Source organism: Bufo gargarizans, chromosome 6, assembly GCF_014858855.1.
Source record: "Bufo gargarizans isolate SCDJY-AF-19 chromosome 6, ASM1485885v1, whole genome shotgun sequence".
Lineage (NCBI taxonomy): Eukaryota > Metazoa > Chordata > Amphibia > Anura > Bufonidae > Bufo > Bufo gargarizans.
This window is the reverse complement of record NC_058085.1, coordinates 138675998-138693099: the sequence shown is the minus strand read 5'-3', so window position 1 is coordinate 138693099 and position 17102 is coordinate 138675998. Positions and strand designations below refer to the sequence as shown.

Sequence of the window (17102 nt, the reverse complement as noted above, 5' to 3'; positions counted from 1 at the left end):
AGTGTATTATATAGGGTGTCTGGCAATTCACCCTGTACAGTGTATTAGATAGGGTGTCTGGCACTTCACCCTGTACAGTGTATTATGTAGGATGTACTTCACCCTGTACAGTGTATTATATAGGGTGTCTGGTACTTCACCCTGTACAGTGTATTATGTAGGATGTACTTCACCCTGTACAGTGTATATATAGGGTGTCTGGTACTTCACCCTGTACAGTGTTATATAGGATGTACTTCACCCTGTACAGTGTATTATATAGGATGTACTTCACCCTGTACAGTGTATTATATAGGATGTACTTCACCCTGTACAGTGTATTATATAGGGTGTACTTCAACCTGTACAGTGTATTATATAGGATGTACTTCACCCTGTACAGTGTATTATGTAGGATGTACTTCACCCTGTACAGTGTATTATATAGGGTGTCTGGTACTTCACCCTGTACAGTGTATTATATAGGATGTACTTCACCCTGTACAGTGTATTATGTAGGATGTACTTCACCCTGTACAGTGTATTATATAGGGTGTACTTCAACCTGTACAGTGTATTATATAGGATGTACTTCACCCTGTACAGTGTATTATGTAGGATGTACTTCACCCTGTACAGTGTATTATATAGGGTGTCTGGTACTTCACCCTGTACAGTGTATTATATAGGAGGTACTTCACCCTGTACAGTGTATTATATAGGATGTACTTCACCCTGTACAGTGTATTATAAAGGATGTACTTCACCCTGTACAGTGTATTATGTAGGATATACTTCACCCTGTACAGTGTATTATATAGGGTGTACTTCACCCTGTACAGTGTATTAGATAGGGTGTCTGGCACTTCACCCTGTACAGTGTATTATATAGGGTGTCTGGCACTTCACCCTGTACAGTGTATTATGTAGGATGTACTTCACCCTGTACAGTGTATTATATAGGGTGTACTTCAACCTGTACAGTGTATTATATAGGGTGTACTTCAACCTGTACAGTGTATTATATAGGGTGTCTGGCACTTCACCCTGTACAGTGTATTATGTAGGATGTACTTCACCCTGTACAGTGTATTATATAGGGTGTCTGGCAATTCACCCTGTACAGTGTATTAGATAGGGTGTCTGGCACTTCACCCTGTACAGTGTATTATGTAGGATGTACTTCACCCTGTACAGTGTATTATATAGGGTGTCTGGTACTTCACCCTGTACAGTGTATTATGTAGGATGTACTTCACCCTGTACAGTGTATTATATAGGGTGTCTGGTACTTCACCCTGTACAGTGTATTATGTAGGATGTACTTCACCCTGTACAGTGTATTATATAGGGTGTACTTCAACCTGTACAGTGTATTATATAGGATGTACTTCACCCTGTACAGTGTATTATGTAGGATGTACTTCACCCTGTACAGTGTATTATATAGGGTGTCTGGTACTTCACCCTGTACAGTGTATTATATAGGAGGTACTTCACCCTGTACAGTGTATTATATAGGATGTACTTCACCCTGTACAGTGTATTATAAAGGATGTACTTCACCCTGTACAGTGTATTATGTAGGATATACTTCACCCTGTACAGTGTATTATATAGGGTGTACTTCACCCTGTACAGTGTATTAGATAGGATGTACTTCACCCTGTACAGTGTATTATATAGGGTGTCTGGCACTTCACCCTGTACAGTGTATTATATAGGGTGTCTGGCACTTCACCCTGTACAGTGTATTATGTAGGATGTACTTCACCCTGTACAGTGTATTATATAGGGTGTACTTCAACCTGTACAGTGTATTATATAGGGTGTACTTCAACCTGTACAGTGTATTATATAGGGTGTCTGGCACTTCACCCTGTACAGTGTATTATATAGGGTGTCTGGCACTTCACCCTGTACAGTGTATTATGTAGGATGTACTTCACCCTGTACAGTGTATTATATAGGGTGTCTGGCACTTCACCCTGTACAGTGTATTAGATAGGGTGTCTGGCACTTCACCCTGTACAGTGTATTATGTAGGATGTACTTCACCCTGTACAGTGTATTATATAGGGTGTCTGGCACTTCACCCTGTACAGTGTATTAGATAGGGTGTCTGGCACTTTACCCTGTACAGTGCATTAGATAGGGTGTACTTTACCCTGTACAGTGCATTAGATAGGGTGTACTTTACCCTGTACAGTGCATTAGATAGGGTGTCTGGCACTTCACCCTGTACAGTGTATTAGATAGGGTGTCTGGCACTTCACCCTGTACAGTGTATTAGATAGGGTATCTGGCACTTCACCCTGTACAGTGTATTATATAGGGTGTACTTCACCCTGTACAGTGCATTAGATAGGGTGTACTTTACCCTGTACAGTGTGTCCTCCATATTATTCTATAGGGTCTCTGACAGGACCGAGCACAGGGTGAGGAGGGTGAAGCGTGAGGCATGTAGCAGATGGCAGCGCTCGCCACTAGAAGATGAAATAAGGAGTTAAGACGATGTTCCTTGTGAGGAGGAGGAGACGGAGCCGCTCTGTCAGGAGGTGGATGAGGTGTGTGAAGGACTTTGGATTCCTCCTCGTCCCTGTGAATTGTGCCATTGCTACAGGATGGAGAGGGGCAGCCGGTGCCGTCTTATCTCCGGCAGGAGGTAGCACCAGAGGGCTGGCGCTCTCCCTCGTCTTTATAAAGGACCTTGTCACCAGTCAGTGTGTCTTGCTCTACCCACAGGGGGAGGGGGATGAAGGTGAATCGGGGACCACCTGGCCGGCACAGCCCGGGGATGATGAGGACTGTAGTCTTGGTGGTGCTGCTCCTGGTGGGCTACACCTCAGCTCTGGACAGTGCCTTACTGCCAACTAAAAATTATGGAAAAGACGAAGCCTCTGCCCAAGAGTTCGCCAGCGACTTCAACAGTACCGCCGAGCAGGTGCTCTTCCAGAGCGTGACAGCCAGCTGGACCTACAACACCAACCTGACGGACTACAACTCCGCGCAGCAGGTAGGTGGGCACAACAGGTGCCAGGGTACCCAGTACCGGAGGTGCATGGATGGGGATGCTGTCTGCACAAACCTGCCTGGACCCCATGAGCCTCTCCAGACCCTGGGGCTCTCCTGCTGTGGTGCCAGTACTGAATGGACAGGTATAGGACTGTAGCATGCAGGGGAGGTGGGGTTCCTCTTAGACAAGAAGCACCCTGCCTCCACAGGTTTTGGGATATTTCATTGTATGTGTCCTCTTGCTTCTGTTTGTAGTATGTGTGCATGAAGATGAGCTAACCTCTGAGCAGGATCCACGAAATGGCGCCCCTTCACTGCATGGGCTGCGTCTGGTAGTGCAGATCTATTCCATCGCTTGGCCATAAACCATGGAGTGGTGCTGTTTATAGGAAAAAAAGAGAGCTCCCTCGCCCCCCCCCCCCCCCCACACGAATTTACACTGCCATTATTTACCACAAAAAACGCATAAATCACTTGCGTTGTTTATTTTATTTATTTTTAGTGAACAATGTTTTTACGGCATCAAAAAAGCTTCAGCATGTTGCGTTAAAAAAATAAAAATAAATCAGAGACCAAAAAACGCCAACATCTGGAGACAGCATTTTTAATACAAAAAGAATAGGTGCGAAAAAAGCCACTAAATATGTGAAAGTGCAGAAAAATGCCACTAAGAGCCTAGGCATGAAAGCTTATGCAGAAACGCAAAGCTTAAAAAGTGCATTTATATCGCTTCTTCCCATAGTGATTTATTGCTAAGTTCTACCAGGGCTACTGAGTGAGTAAATTCGAGGGATTTGGGTTAAAGCAGGACTTGACCTCGCTTCACTCGCACATAAATTTCATATGACATTTGTTTGAGTGGAAAACTGGAAAAAAAAAATATTTTTTTTTTAAGTGATGGTGTGGTTTTTATATAATAGTGTTTTTGTGGTGTGTGTGTGTGTGTGTGTGTGTGTGTTTTTTTTGTTTTTTTCTCCACAGGATTATGTACCCCTCCCTTTCTGTGATTTTTCACTTCCTCTTAAAGCCTTTTTCACATGAGTGATACAGAATATGTCAGTCTGTTCAGTGGTGGTGAAAATCTGATGGTTTTAGAGGCTGCAATCGCGCTCAGTGCATCCATTTTCATGAGTTTTTGACACTTTTGAAGAAAAACGGAGTTACAATCTACATCTCCTAGCATTGCATCCGAATTCCTTCCAATTTTCACGTAGCGTCATTCTTTTCTATGGGCCCAGGGCTGCGTAAATATGAGACGTGCTGCGATTTTTTTATTTTTTTTTAATTTTATTTTCCTAAACACATGGGTCAGGATTCGGATCGGATGCAAGCCGTTTGCACAAATGAACGCGTCCGGAAGGAGAACTCTCTTGTGGGAAATTAGCCTTAGGGTCGTTGCCCAACAGCAGGTCCGCAATACTCGGGCACCAGCCATGTGCACCCCGCATCACTGATTCGGACCCATTCACTTGATTCACTACTTTGTTTGCAGTGCAGACGGACCACGGACCCATTCAAGTTTAATGCGGAATCCGCACAGATGGTGCCTGTGTATTGGGGACCGCAAATTGTGGTCACCGATGCATGGAACGGCCGATCAATGCCCAAAAAAATGCCAATGTAAAAATATATAACTTTATTAAAAAGAAACATGTCTCAAAAAACTAAAGTATATCCATGACACACAAATGTCCAAAAATGAGCCCAAAACACCAGAATGGAATAAAACAAAAAATAAAATAAAAATATATTTCTATCATGGACCCAAAAAGTGCAAGGCAAAAGAAGAAAAAACAGCTACTACAAAAAATGCATGTTTTTGCTGGGTTTAAGAATTCTCATAGACTTAATGGGGTTGTCTGGGAACAGATAATTTCCAACAGGTCCCGGCAGCCTACCTCCCCTACTGAAGGGACCATACTTACCTGCTCCCAACCGCTCCGGTCCTCCGTGCTGGCTCCTGCGTCTCCTTCTTCCGGTCCGGAGGGGTCACTTGATCCTCTTCAGCCAACCGCTGGCTTCAGTGGTGACCTCTCTTGTGGACACTTCACTGCAGAATCCAGTGATTGTCTGAAGAGGATCAGATGACCATGCTGGAGTGGAAGAAAACAAACCCCAGACCAGAAGATGGAGGTGCAGGAGCCAGCACTGGGGACCAGAGCGGTGGGGAGCAGGTAAGTATGGTCCCTTCAGTAGTAAAAGGGAGGCTGCTGGCACCTGTTAGAAATGATCTATTCCTGGACGACCCCTTTAAAGCTAACATCTGAATGTGGCGTTTTTATAAGGCCTCTTGCACACGAACGTTGGGCATTGGGGACTGCAATTTGCGGTCCCAAATGCATGGGCGACGTCCGTGCGGCGGCCGGGCCGAGCCCCTTTCAACTTGAATGGGTCCGTGATCCGTCCGTACCGCAAAAAAATAGAACAAGATAATTTTTTTGTGGTGCGGAGGCACGGACAGAAACACCCCGGAAGCTCTCCGTAGTACTTCCGATCCATGCTTCCGTTCTGCATCTCCGTGATTGCGGACCCATTTAAGTGATGCATAGTGCACATGGGCCAATGGATCCGCCGTATGCGGGCCTCAATACGCCCACGGGCACACAACGTTCGTGTGCAAGAACCTCTATACACAACCTATTAATGTTTCATTACGCCAAGAAATGTCTATCTGAATGTCATTTTAGCTCGAGCTCTTCTAGAGCCTGACCCCCACTATGTCAGAATAACTACCAATCAGGCATATCTCTGTCCATGCTGTGAATATGGTTCACAGCGTTATGAACCCATTCTCCTCAAACCACAGGGCTGAATCCAGGCTGTAGGAGTCAATGTTTCTTTGGGTTGGAGAACTTCAAAAATAACATGTAAATAGAAGAGGGCAAAAGTACATGGAGTATGAAAAGTGTGCTACCAGCAGAGCGCCATGTGTCCTCTGCAGAAGAATGGTCAGTTGGCTGAGATCCTATTGCTTTTTCTAGGTTTTAGATGAAACCAGGAACATTTATTGCAGATCTTGTATCATACCACATGACCTGGTCCTCTATACAGTAATAAAGCCCTCCTTTAGTAGGTAGAGTATGGCCCAACAGACGTCTATAGGTGCCTGTTGAGGGAAGGATCATATTTATATATATATATGTATATATGCCGTGACATATATACATATATATATTAGCCCTTGTCAGATATGTGCCCCCTTGTCAGAGATGTGCCCCCTTGTCAGAGATGTGCCCCCTTGTCAGAGATGTGCCCCCTTGTCAGAGATGTGCCCCCTTGTCAGAGATGTGCCCCCTTGTCAGAGATGTGCCCCCTTGATGTATACATGCCCCTGAATCAACCCTATAATCCATATATGCTCATAGATGTGCCCCAAGCATCTATGATCTATGAGCATATATGGCTGGAATCCCACATGCTGGGGAGGGGGAGTGGAGGAGACGAGGAGACCGACAGTTGGACAATTAGGTCCAGCGTCGGCCTCTACAAAGGACAGAGGATCAATAAGATCCGGCAGCGCCGGAGATGGTACGCCTCACAGAGACATGGGAACAAAGAGTTCCCATGCCCCTGTGAGTGGCTGACCTCCGGTGCTGTAATTACAGCGCCGGAGGTAAGCGTCCGCTTCACAGGCGGGAGGATCAAAGGATCACCCCCCCCCCCCCCCCGGGAAGCGCGCTCCGAGATCCTCGGGCCGGCGCGGAGACGTCATATCACCGCGCCGGCCCACGTATTGAGGCCGGCGGTGCGCATGCGCATGGCGCCAATAGGGAGACTGCGAGCGGGCGCCGCCAAGTTTAAATAGACCGGCGGCGCCCCGCTCAGCAGTCAGGTAAGTGACCCGGACCACCACCCACCCACATACAGAGAGGATCATCCCTGGACGAAACGAGCCCCCCCTGGATAACGAGCATAAGTATCTCCCCCTATACCACCAACGCTCTCTACCCCCTTCTATAACCCTCTATCTACCCCCCCTATACCACCAACGCTATCTACCCCCTTCTATAACACTATCTACCCCCCCTATACCACCAACGCTCTACCCCTTCTATAACCCTCCTATACACTATCTACCCCCCCCCTATACCACCAACGCACCCTCCTATACCCTATCTACCCCCATATACACCCTCCTAACCTCTTGTCCCTTATTTTCCCCCATATCCTTACTGCCCCCTATAATATACCCTCATCTTCCCCTGTCCCAGGTCCTGTTCCCTGGTGTCTCTACCCCCGCGGCTGTCCTGCTTACCCCAGCAGCACCGTTTATGAAATAACCCCTGATTTTACCCCGTAGGGATAGTATATAGACAGGTTTGGGTGGGCGTCCGTTAAAGTGTATGAATTGTCGTTAATACTAGTTAGATCTTGGGGTGGATTTGGGACTGTGTTAGTGTAGTTAGTACCGTGTTAGTGTATTGTATTAGTGTGTGTATCTATATTATAGTGTATTGTATTAGTGTGTGTATTTATATTGTAGTGCGCGGTTATAACGATATATATCTATCCCCTTGTTATAGATATATATAGTTATAAACCTAATACCTTTATGGTTGTAAAGTATCGCCGCAATAGAGTTAGTATATTGTTGGCATTGTATTACTAATGTATTATTAATAAATACCGTGTCATTTATACCTATTGTGTAACGTGTGATTACTAGTGGTAGTCAGTAAGGCGCGTGCAGCTAGTTTAGTGATTAGTGTAGGGCAATTAGCAGTGATTTGTTATTCATTAAGGCTTAAATAGGCGGAGTCATCATAAGACGATTACGCCTATTTATGAATATTAATTATTGAGATTTGCATAAATATCAATAATTAATATCCCCTTTAATAGTGCCATATTACGACTCCCCATAGAGTGGCTCATTTTCTGTAGAATATGGTTCTGCCTTGCCCTCCTTTCCCCTAATCTGAAGGCCTGCCACAGTCTCTGTGTTCAGTCCCTATTCCACGTGTCCAAAAATGTATTGCCCAAGAAATTCAGGGGTCCACAAGGGATGTAGTATATTTATTTTTATTTTTTCTCTTTAAATTAAAAGGGGTTGTCCACTCAACTGATGGTCTATCTTTAGGCCAGTAATATCTAATCAGCAGGTTTCCGGTACACAGATCTGGTAGAGCCCCATAGCACCACCCAGTTTCCCGGTATGTGTGCGATAATAACTCCCAGGCAACACAAAGCTCAATGCTCCAGACTTTTGTTTTTCTTTTTTTATATATATATATGTTAAGCAGAAGCAATTTTATTTTTAAAAAATTTAAAAACGAATAAAGTCACACCTGCAGCCTAGCCCACTTTATCGAATTGGAAAAAGTGGATTATGTGCTTCATAAATAGGGCGCTCATTCTGATCACCATATTTACACATTTAGAGCTCATGCACATGAACGTATTTTGTGTCATTCCGTTTTTTAGGATGCAGACCAATTCATTTCAAAGGGTCCGCAAGAAATGCGGACAGCACACAGTGTGCTTATCCGTATGTCTGTTCCGTAGCCCTGCAAAAAAAAAAAAATATATAACATGTCCTATTCTTGTCCGTTTTGTGGACAAGGATATGGGCATTGTTACAATGGATCCGCAAAAAACAGATGCCATACAGACGTAATTGTTTTTTTTCGAATCCGCAATTTGCGGACCGCAAAACACATACGGTCGTGTGAATGTAGCTTTACACCAGACAACTGACACAAAGACATTGTCAAGTCTGCCTTCCTTTGCATACAAAACTGACTGCCTGTAGCCACCACTAGGGGGAGCTCAGTGCATAGGAATTTATACAGTTATCAATGGAATGGAAGTTGAAATAATCTCTTTTCATCAAGCTCCCCCTAGTGAAAGCAGTGTTTTCTTGTTGGGAGATGGATTTCAGTACAGCTCGCCCTTTACCCCTGGGCCTAGTAGTAGTTGCGTCCATTGAAGGTACGCCACTGGTCCTGACGCCCCGCACCCTGTCTCAGCTCCGTCCAGGTTACTGTGGTGCTGCCATTACAAGCTCCATCCCCTGCACTATAAATTGGGCTGTCTACCTCCAGTGCCTGGTTCTCTGACACCGCTAATCTGAGGGGGTGCAGGGTGTCCGGCCCCGCCAATTCGATGATATCCTCAAGATAGCAGACAGTAGTAAAGGAATGGACAACCCAATTAAGCAATGGAGTGTGTCAGAGGGGCACGACAAAAATTTTAAACAAAAACATAACAAGTAGGATATAGCACAGTATGTACAGTTTTTACAGTGATGCTGGCGTAGTAAGCGGCCATTTCACACGTTCCTGTGTTTATACTGCTTTCGCCAAGCGTTCATTTGTCAAGGATCTTTCTGTGGAAGGAAGGTCTGTAGACAAGTAACTAGCATTCCTGAGATGCCAGCAAGACAGCAGTTTACATAGATAAAGAAAGCAATTAAGTGCTGGATGCTAATAGTACGTCCAGCTGGACCAGAAATGGGACAAACGACGAAAAATAAACATCAGTGAAAACAAGTAGATTTTTCTGAGTAGTGAGCAAGAGCTGTAATCAGCAGAACGCAACGGCGATTAAGCACTAATTGGATGGGAAAATGCGCACTGCTGTTGGAGAGGAGATAGCGCTGTGCTGCACTATGGCTCTGGGGTAGGATTACAGATGTTTGCAGGCAACCAGGATGACAACGGAGGATTAATATGGGAGCATTAAAAGGGTGTTAACCCCTTCTCATTGATACATCCATCCGAGACATCAGAATCATGACTAAATGGGTCCACAGTTCCTGGGGATGATGGGGAGGCACACTTTGTGTCTTCCATGCCTTTTATATTTTAAGAGGTTGGCCACTTTCTGAAAAAAATAAAAAAGAACCTTGTGGGCAGTAGCATAGGAAGCCACAAGCCCCTTCATGGCTTACCTCAGGACCATAATTTAATGTTCCTACTACCCATAGATCTGGTCTGGAAGCAGCAAACGCTGTGGGCACTGCATCCATGGCAATCAAGATGGTGGCACGTGATTTACCCATGTGACTATTGCCCTAACGGCACACTCTTCCGCATTCATTGCCTATGCAGTGACCCACAGGGGAAAAGCTGGGAGGATGGAGTGGTAGTTGTGGCACTGACAGGAGTAGTAATTGATTCAATGTGTTTCTGAGGTATTCCCTTAGGTTAAACTCTGGCAGTTCTCGGCCTTAGGGCTCATGCACACGACCATTGGCTTTTTTGCGGTGGATCCACGAAACACAGATACCGGCCTTATGCATTCTGCATTTTGTGGACTGGAACAGCCAACCCCAAATAGAAAAATCCTATCCTCGTCCGTAATACGGACAAGAATAGGACATGTTCTATCATTTTGCGGACGGCAAAGAATGGGCGTGTGGATGCGGACAGCACACGGAGTGTTGTTCACATCTTTCGCAGCCCTATTGAAGTGAATAGGTTTGCATATGACTTGCAAACAATGTGGATCGGATACGGACCAAAAATACATTCGTGTGCATGAGACCTTAGGGATGAAGATTTCTTGGTCCAGGGAAGGTTGGGTGGGGGGCTTTAGGTCCAACCTGCCTCCGGGAAGCCTAACTAGGACTACCAGTGTTAACTATTTGTTGCCCGTATGTAACCATTTGGGATATACTTTGTGCGCAGAAAAGAGCACTTTAACCTATCTCAACATTTAACTTTTTTGTATTAAATTAACCCTTTGCAGTGATCTACTGGATCACTGCACATACAGTACACACATACATGCAGCGGAATCTGGTGTATCTGAGCATGAGCAAAAATGCTTTCTATGCATTTAATTCAAGGTTTGAAATCCCCACCATGTGAACCCCCCTTTAAGAACCTATGTATTTCTAGTCCTGGAGGTCGCCAACTAATCTCCATTTACATGGAATTTTTATTGTTCATGTGACTTTGTAGGAGAAAGACGTAGGGAAGAAGACCTTTCCTTTGCAAGCCTTATGGTTCCCTTGAGATTGGAGAAGATATTTCCTGAAAGACCTTCAAACTGCTTTGGTGGATGCTCTACTGAGCTCCATGTATCACATATGGTGAATTTGCCCCAAGAGCAAGACATTTTTGGATCCATGTATATCATTTCATCTTTTCTATCACTTCTTGTAATTTGAGGAAAGATCTTGCCCGAGCCCTTCTCAATGAATGGATACCACATACATTTCTTAATGTGAACTTCCTCATTTCCTTTAATTTTCTGTCAACTAAAATCACAATGTCTTGTCCATGGAGATCAGCTTTACCTCCATTCGACCTGGTCCAAACCAAACTAATGTGGATCATGGTAAAAGTACATCTATCAGCATATTTGATGATCAAGTGTCTAGAATCCCTGGATACATTTCTTTTCTAGACCATGATTTAAATGTCTTTTTTTAACCTCTATCGTTCTTATGGGTGCCTGACCGCCCTGTCTTTTCTGTCAGCTAATTCTCTTGGTCTCCTTTTTTTACCCTCTTGTCCTCCTATTTGTCCTGGTCCATGACTGTAGAGGAGCACAAAGGCTTTTAATTTGGCTAGGAAATGGGAAATGTTCATGTTTTTTTTTTTTTTTTTCTCTCCTACTATTGAATATTGCCCCCCAATTAATCTTCTTGGTCAATTGAGAATCTTTTAGTTGCAGGTTTATGTGCTTTGCTCTTAATTTTTATTGTCCTTTAAATATGTTCTCAGATGTTCGTGTCAACCTGAATTTTATTTGGTTGGTTCACATTTCTTAGGTTATGTTACTGTGAACAATGGTTGAACCCCTCCGATCAGACACTTCTCTCCTATCCTGTGTCTTAATGCGACAACCGCTTTAACACACTTTTCACGCCTTGCTAGACGCTTTTGAAAAAGGCCTAGAAAAAGGGACGAGGCTTGGAGGATTTGTAAAATGTGGAAGGTTTTTGTGGTGCCAAATAATGGTGTAAAGTAAGCCAGCCTTGAGCTAGTGCTAATGCAGTACCCCAGTGCAAGAGGCTACCCAGGGAAATGTTTAGTTTGTTCTATTATGCAATGTATGTCCTGTACAACAGAAGATGTGGCATGGTTAGCGTCAGGAATGGGGCTAACTAACCCATTCCTCCCCTCTTGGTAGGAGTGGTCTGGTCCTATTTCCTGCCAGCGTTAGCTAGCACTGTGAGGAGTAAGGAAGCGCATCCGATTGCTCCTGCTCCTAGGGTCTTAGGCACCAGAGAACCAACTGATCTGTGAGACCTCTACTCCAGAGAGACTTCAAAGACAAAAACTACAGATATTCTGAAAGGATACAGCGTTAGTCATCAGAGTAACCAGCAACCATAACTATTCAGATTTTTCTGCAGGTGAGGGACTATGGCTTAGACACCCAACACCTTAGATCACATCCAGACCAGACCAACTCAAAAAAAGCCTGCATTACACAGTGGACACCTACAGCCACAAGTTCCAGCTTTCTGCTGTTAGCCAGAAGTTCAGGGGAGAGATATCAGCAAGCTAGCATTACAGAGGTGCTATCATCTGTACACAGTGCAATTTCTGTCCCCAGATGATGAGGTATGGTGGCTGGAAGAAGGACTTTTACGGTATTTTCACACTTGCGTTAAACTTTTCCAGTATTGAGTTCCATCCTAGGGGCTCAATACCGGAAAAGAATGATCAGTTTTATCCTAATGCATTCTGAATGGAGAGAAATCCGTTCAGTATGCATCAGGATGTCTTTTTTGTGGATGTCTTTTCGGTTTTTGGACGGAGAAAATACCGCAGCATGCTGCAGTATTTTCTTTATCGAAAATTTCGGAACACATGCCAGATCCGGCATGATTTTCCGTTGAAATGCATTAATGCCGGATCCGGCCCCAAGTGTTCCGGAAAAACTGATCCGGTTCTGCGGTCTGCGCTTGCGCCGACCTTTAAAAATCAGTTTTCCAGATGACAACCAGAGAGATGGATCCGGTATTGCAATGCATTTGTGAGATGGATCCGAATCCGTCTACAAATGGTATCTGTTTGCATACAGATTGCCGGATCCAACAACGCAAGTGTGAAAGTAGCCTTATTCTTCTACTTCTGACCTGATTCCTTATACTACCCTGTCACTACACCAATCCCCAGGGAGTGACGGCCTGAGGGAGTACTCTTACATCTCTTCATGAACTCAGAGGGTGCGTCTACGCGTACCGCTGGCCCATTTTCAAGAGGTATTTTTTTTTACATTAGTGTTTCTGGCAAAAGCGGGCCAGAATGCTGACATGTGAATACACCCATAAGTTAGCTCTCACTTAATCAGTGGTTCTGCATTTTACAAGAGCATACAAAAGAAATAATATATGCAGATCTGTGGTGTTGATGAACATATTCTTACCAGTTTTGCAGGATGTCAGATAGCACCTTCTAGCTATGCCAAGCTAAACATTAGCAGCCCTCCTTTTGAGCAGCACATTTAAAATTAGAATACTTTTTTCGTCCCACATTGTGCTATTCAAATGACCACCGCACAAAGGAGTATTATAACCATAAAGCACAAACGGTAAAAGTAGTAGTACATTAAATGAGGGCAAGGAAATGCAAATAGTCAGCTATACGTACACCCTGAAAAGCCTAAATTACACACATTGTACATACATAGTTCTATTACATGCATATTATACACTTTATATAACGCTATTGCCTAACACGTGTTATGGCTCTCTTTAAAAGAATAACCTAAAAATACATAAAAGGAGAATAGCCTTCTTCGTAAACCACAACGTAAATACATGGGCTGAATAGCCTTAAAGGGGTATTCCTGTTGGAACAAGGTATCCCCTATAAACAGAATATGGGATAACTATTAGATCAATGGGAGTCAGACTGATGGGACCCCACCAATTGCAAGAACAGGGCTCCCCCAATGAATGGGGTGGCTAGCTTAGCGTGTGCACAGCTGTTCGGTTCATTTCTATGGGGCTTATGGAAATAGCCAAGCACTTGAGTGCTTAGGCTCCATAAGATATGGTGGATTATCAGGTGTCGGTCAGCGTTCATTGAGCTGCAGCCTGAATATATGGTAAAGGTGTGGATTTGCAACACAACACTTGGGTGACTATTCCAGATCTCCATGCTTCTATGGAGATTGTCATTGTCACTTTGAGTAGGATGGCTGGTGGCATGGATTTTGGTGTCAGTGACAGGAAGATGGTGGCCAGAAAGAAAGCTCTTGGTCATAGATCCAAGTGAGTTGTCCCTCTTCGTGCTTTCACTAGCATCTGTCATCTCGTCTCACTTTTTTTCTTGCTCTTTCCATGTTGATCAGTTGATTTACAGATTGTAAAATATGGCCCATGTGTTATGTCTTAAAAACAGAAATCCACACAGGTCACATTATCTAGTGATCAACTGAATTACGGCCGTTTTGCGCACGCGCGTGTGTGTAGAAGTTTGGCGGTCTAGGTGTTGTGTCTGGAATAATGACAGTAAAAAATGGGTTTATTACATCTGTCCAAAGGAAGGCGATTTTCACTTCTGTGATGCAGTATTTATAGTGTTTACCATATAGAAAGGTGACAATTGGCCTTTTGAATGTATGATCAGTGTTACTTATTTATGTATTTTAGGTCGCAGCTGCTGGTACGGAACAGGAATTTATTTCCGCATGGGGACTAAAAGCCAAGGAACTTTTCAGTGAAACTAACCTTACTGACCCACAGCTAAAATTAGTAATAGAATCTATCTGGACACTGGGAGTTGCAAACTTGAATGAATCAGACCGTAACCTGGTAAGTACCTCCCATCCCCCATACTTTAACATGCTTCTCTTCTTCCTGCTAGCACTACCATATGTATAAGGGACATCTACAGTGAGATCAGTGAGATTTTAAAGGGTCACTTCCATCAGAAAGGGCTATTTTAACGTAATACTCATAAAAACACATTTATTTTACAATTTTGGATTTTTTTTTTCTTTTTCATTTCAGTAATACTATGTCATTGAATATTAAATACAAAACAATGTCCTTCTGGTAGTCTATTAGCAGTTTACTGCTGCTGTGAGGGAAAGGGGTTATTTGCAAGGTAATCCTCATTATAATGGGGATGACGGATATAAATGGCAGTTCTAGATAAAGATATCTACAGAAGAGCGGTGCAATGATTAGTGTAACTTGTGATGCTCTAATTGAGTGATCTTTTTGCTTAGGAGTCCAGTGGATGGTCTTATTTGGGGATTGACTTCTCTGTATGCACACTCCTATGGGGAAGGCTTTCAATCGCTGATTAGAACCACCTACTGGACTCGTAGTGATGAGTGAACCAGGTTCGGCCTGCTGTGTCCAAACCTGGTTCGTTCATGTACATAACCATATTGGTAACAAACCAGTCTCCTCTGTACATGCATAGAATGTATTGCCTCCGACGAGGTTCTTCCAAAATGGTGCTGGGTAATGCGAGACTACAGTAGTCATGCGTATACGCTGTTACTTTAAAGGGAACCTGTCACCAGGATTTTATGTATAGAGCTGAGGACGTGTTGCTAGATGGCCGCTAGCACGTCCGCAATACCCAGTCCCCATAGCTCTCTGTGCTTTTATTGTGTAAAAAAAATGATTTGATACATATGCAAATTAACCTGAGATGAGTCCTGTACGTGAGATGAGTCAGGGACAGGACTCATTTCAGGTTAATTTGCATATGTATCAAATCGTTTTTTTTACACAATAAAAGCACACAGAGCTATGGGGACTGGCTATTGCGTATGTGCTAGCGGTCATCTAGCAACTTATGTCCTCAGCTCCATACACAAAATCCTGGTGACAGGTTCCCTTTAAGTAGTGGGGCATTTGTGAGACTAATGTAGTCTCTCATTACCCAGCACCATCTTGGAAGAGCCTTATCGGAGGCAATACATTCTATGCATGTACTGAGAAGACTGGTTCGCTACTGATATGATTATGTACATGAATGAACCAGATTTGGACAATAGCAGGACAAACCCGGTTTACTCATCACTACTCCAAAACATAGAAAAAAATGGGATTTCAAAGACTAAAATACAAGTTCTAATGAATATTTTCCCACACAAGTATATATCATTGTGCTCTTCCTGACGTATTACACACAGATTAGATGCCATGTTTAGTGTGATAGGTTCCCTTCAAAAGGGTTTTTCCTGTAGCCCAGGTCAAATGATTAATAGGTGGGTCCTAATGGCGGTCACATCCAGATGAAGTAAAGAAGAATATTAGCCTAATGCTGACGGTCCCCCTCCCAAGGTGGATATACCATAAAAGTGTTATGGGGCTATAGAGTGAACAGGAATATTATGTCCATTGTACAGCACATTTGAATGTATAGGTTTTATATAAAATCCGGGTAACAGAGGTGTAGCTAAGGGTTCAGCACAGAGGAGGCCAAAAACACATCTGTTGCCTGAGTGGGCTCCTAGCCCAGATAACGCCACACCATGACCACTACCAAACCCAGCAAATAGTGACTGAATATTACAGCTGTACTGTTGCCAAAGAAAACACTATACAAAGACCAACATTACCATGTCCAAGGGTAGATATTAGTTTTACACATGTGCTCTGCATAACATAAGTGATTACAGTGCAGTTGTAACAAATGACTTTCAGTTGACGCCTCTGTTGGAATCATTCACTACTCTAATCTACTCCATCTGGCTTGGACCGCCATGACATCTCCCATCCCAACCTACACAAACTCCTCATCCTGCTGATACCCAGTTCTGTTTTTCTTGGTTCCCTATCCACCCCGACTACTGTATCTGCACCGTGCTACCAACTATTGTACAGATATAATAGTGTCATAACTATAACTGCCCCCACAAAGAGTTATATATAGACAGCGCTGGGCAACAATATGTCCTGGCAATTTTAGTGCCAGTTACATGGTGTTATATATTGTGTCTCAGTCATAGTGAACCACACAGTATCATTGCCATTTTTTGTGGTTCCACAAAGTAATAATGCTCACTGCTGTTCCCCTTTTGTGGTATTCATGCCCCCTATGTGCCATCTAGACAATAAAAATGACCCATTTGTACCCCCTAAAAATGTGTATCCTAGAAAGTGATTGTGTACCGTTTAGACTGTAATAATGCCTTTTCGAAGGTAATAATGTCACATGAGTGCCCCTAAAAATGTA

At 43.7% G+C, this 17102-nt stretch overlaps 1 protein-coding gene across 2 annotated transcripts in view; it reads left to right on the top strand.

The window, feature by feature from the left end:
* Window positions 1–2568: 2568 nt before the first annotated feature.
* ACE (angiotensin I converting enzyme) overlaps window positions 2569–17102 on the top strand; it is a 90286-nt gene continuing 75752 nt past the window's right edge. The window contains exons 1-2 of one of the 2 annotated variants that reach the window (XM_044298165.1): window positions 2569–2995; window positions 14555–14716. In XM_044298165.1, the coding sequence (XP_044154100.1) occupies window positions 2735–2995; window positions 14555–14716 (423 nt within the window). In that variant the 5' untranslated portion in view covers window positions 2569–2734. The remainder of the gene's footprint in view (window positions 2996–14554; window positions 14717–17102) is intronic. The other variant, XM_044298164.1, reaches the window with a different exon arrangement.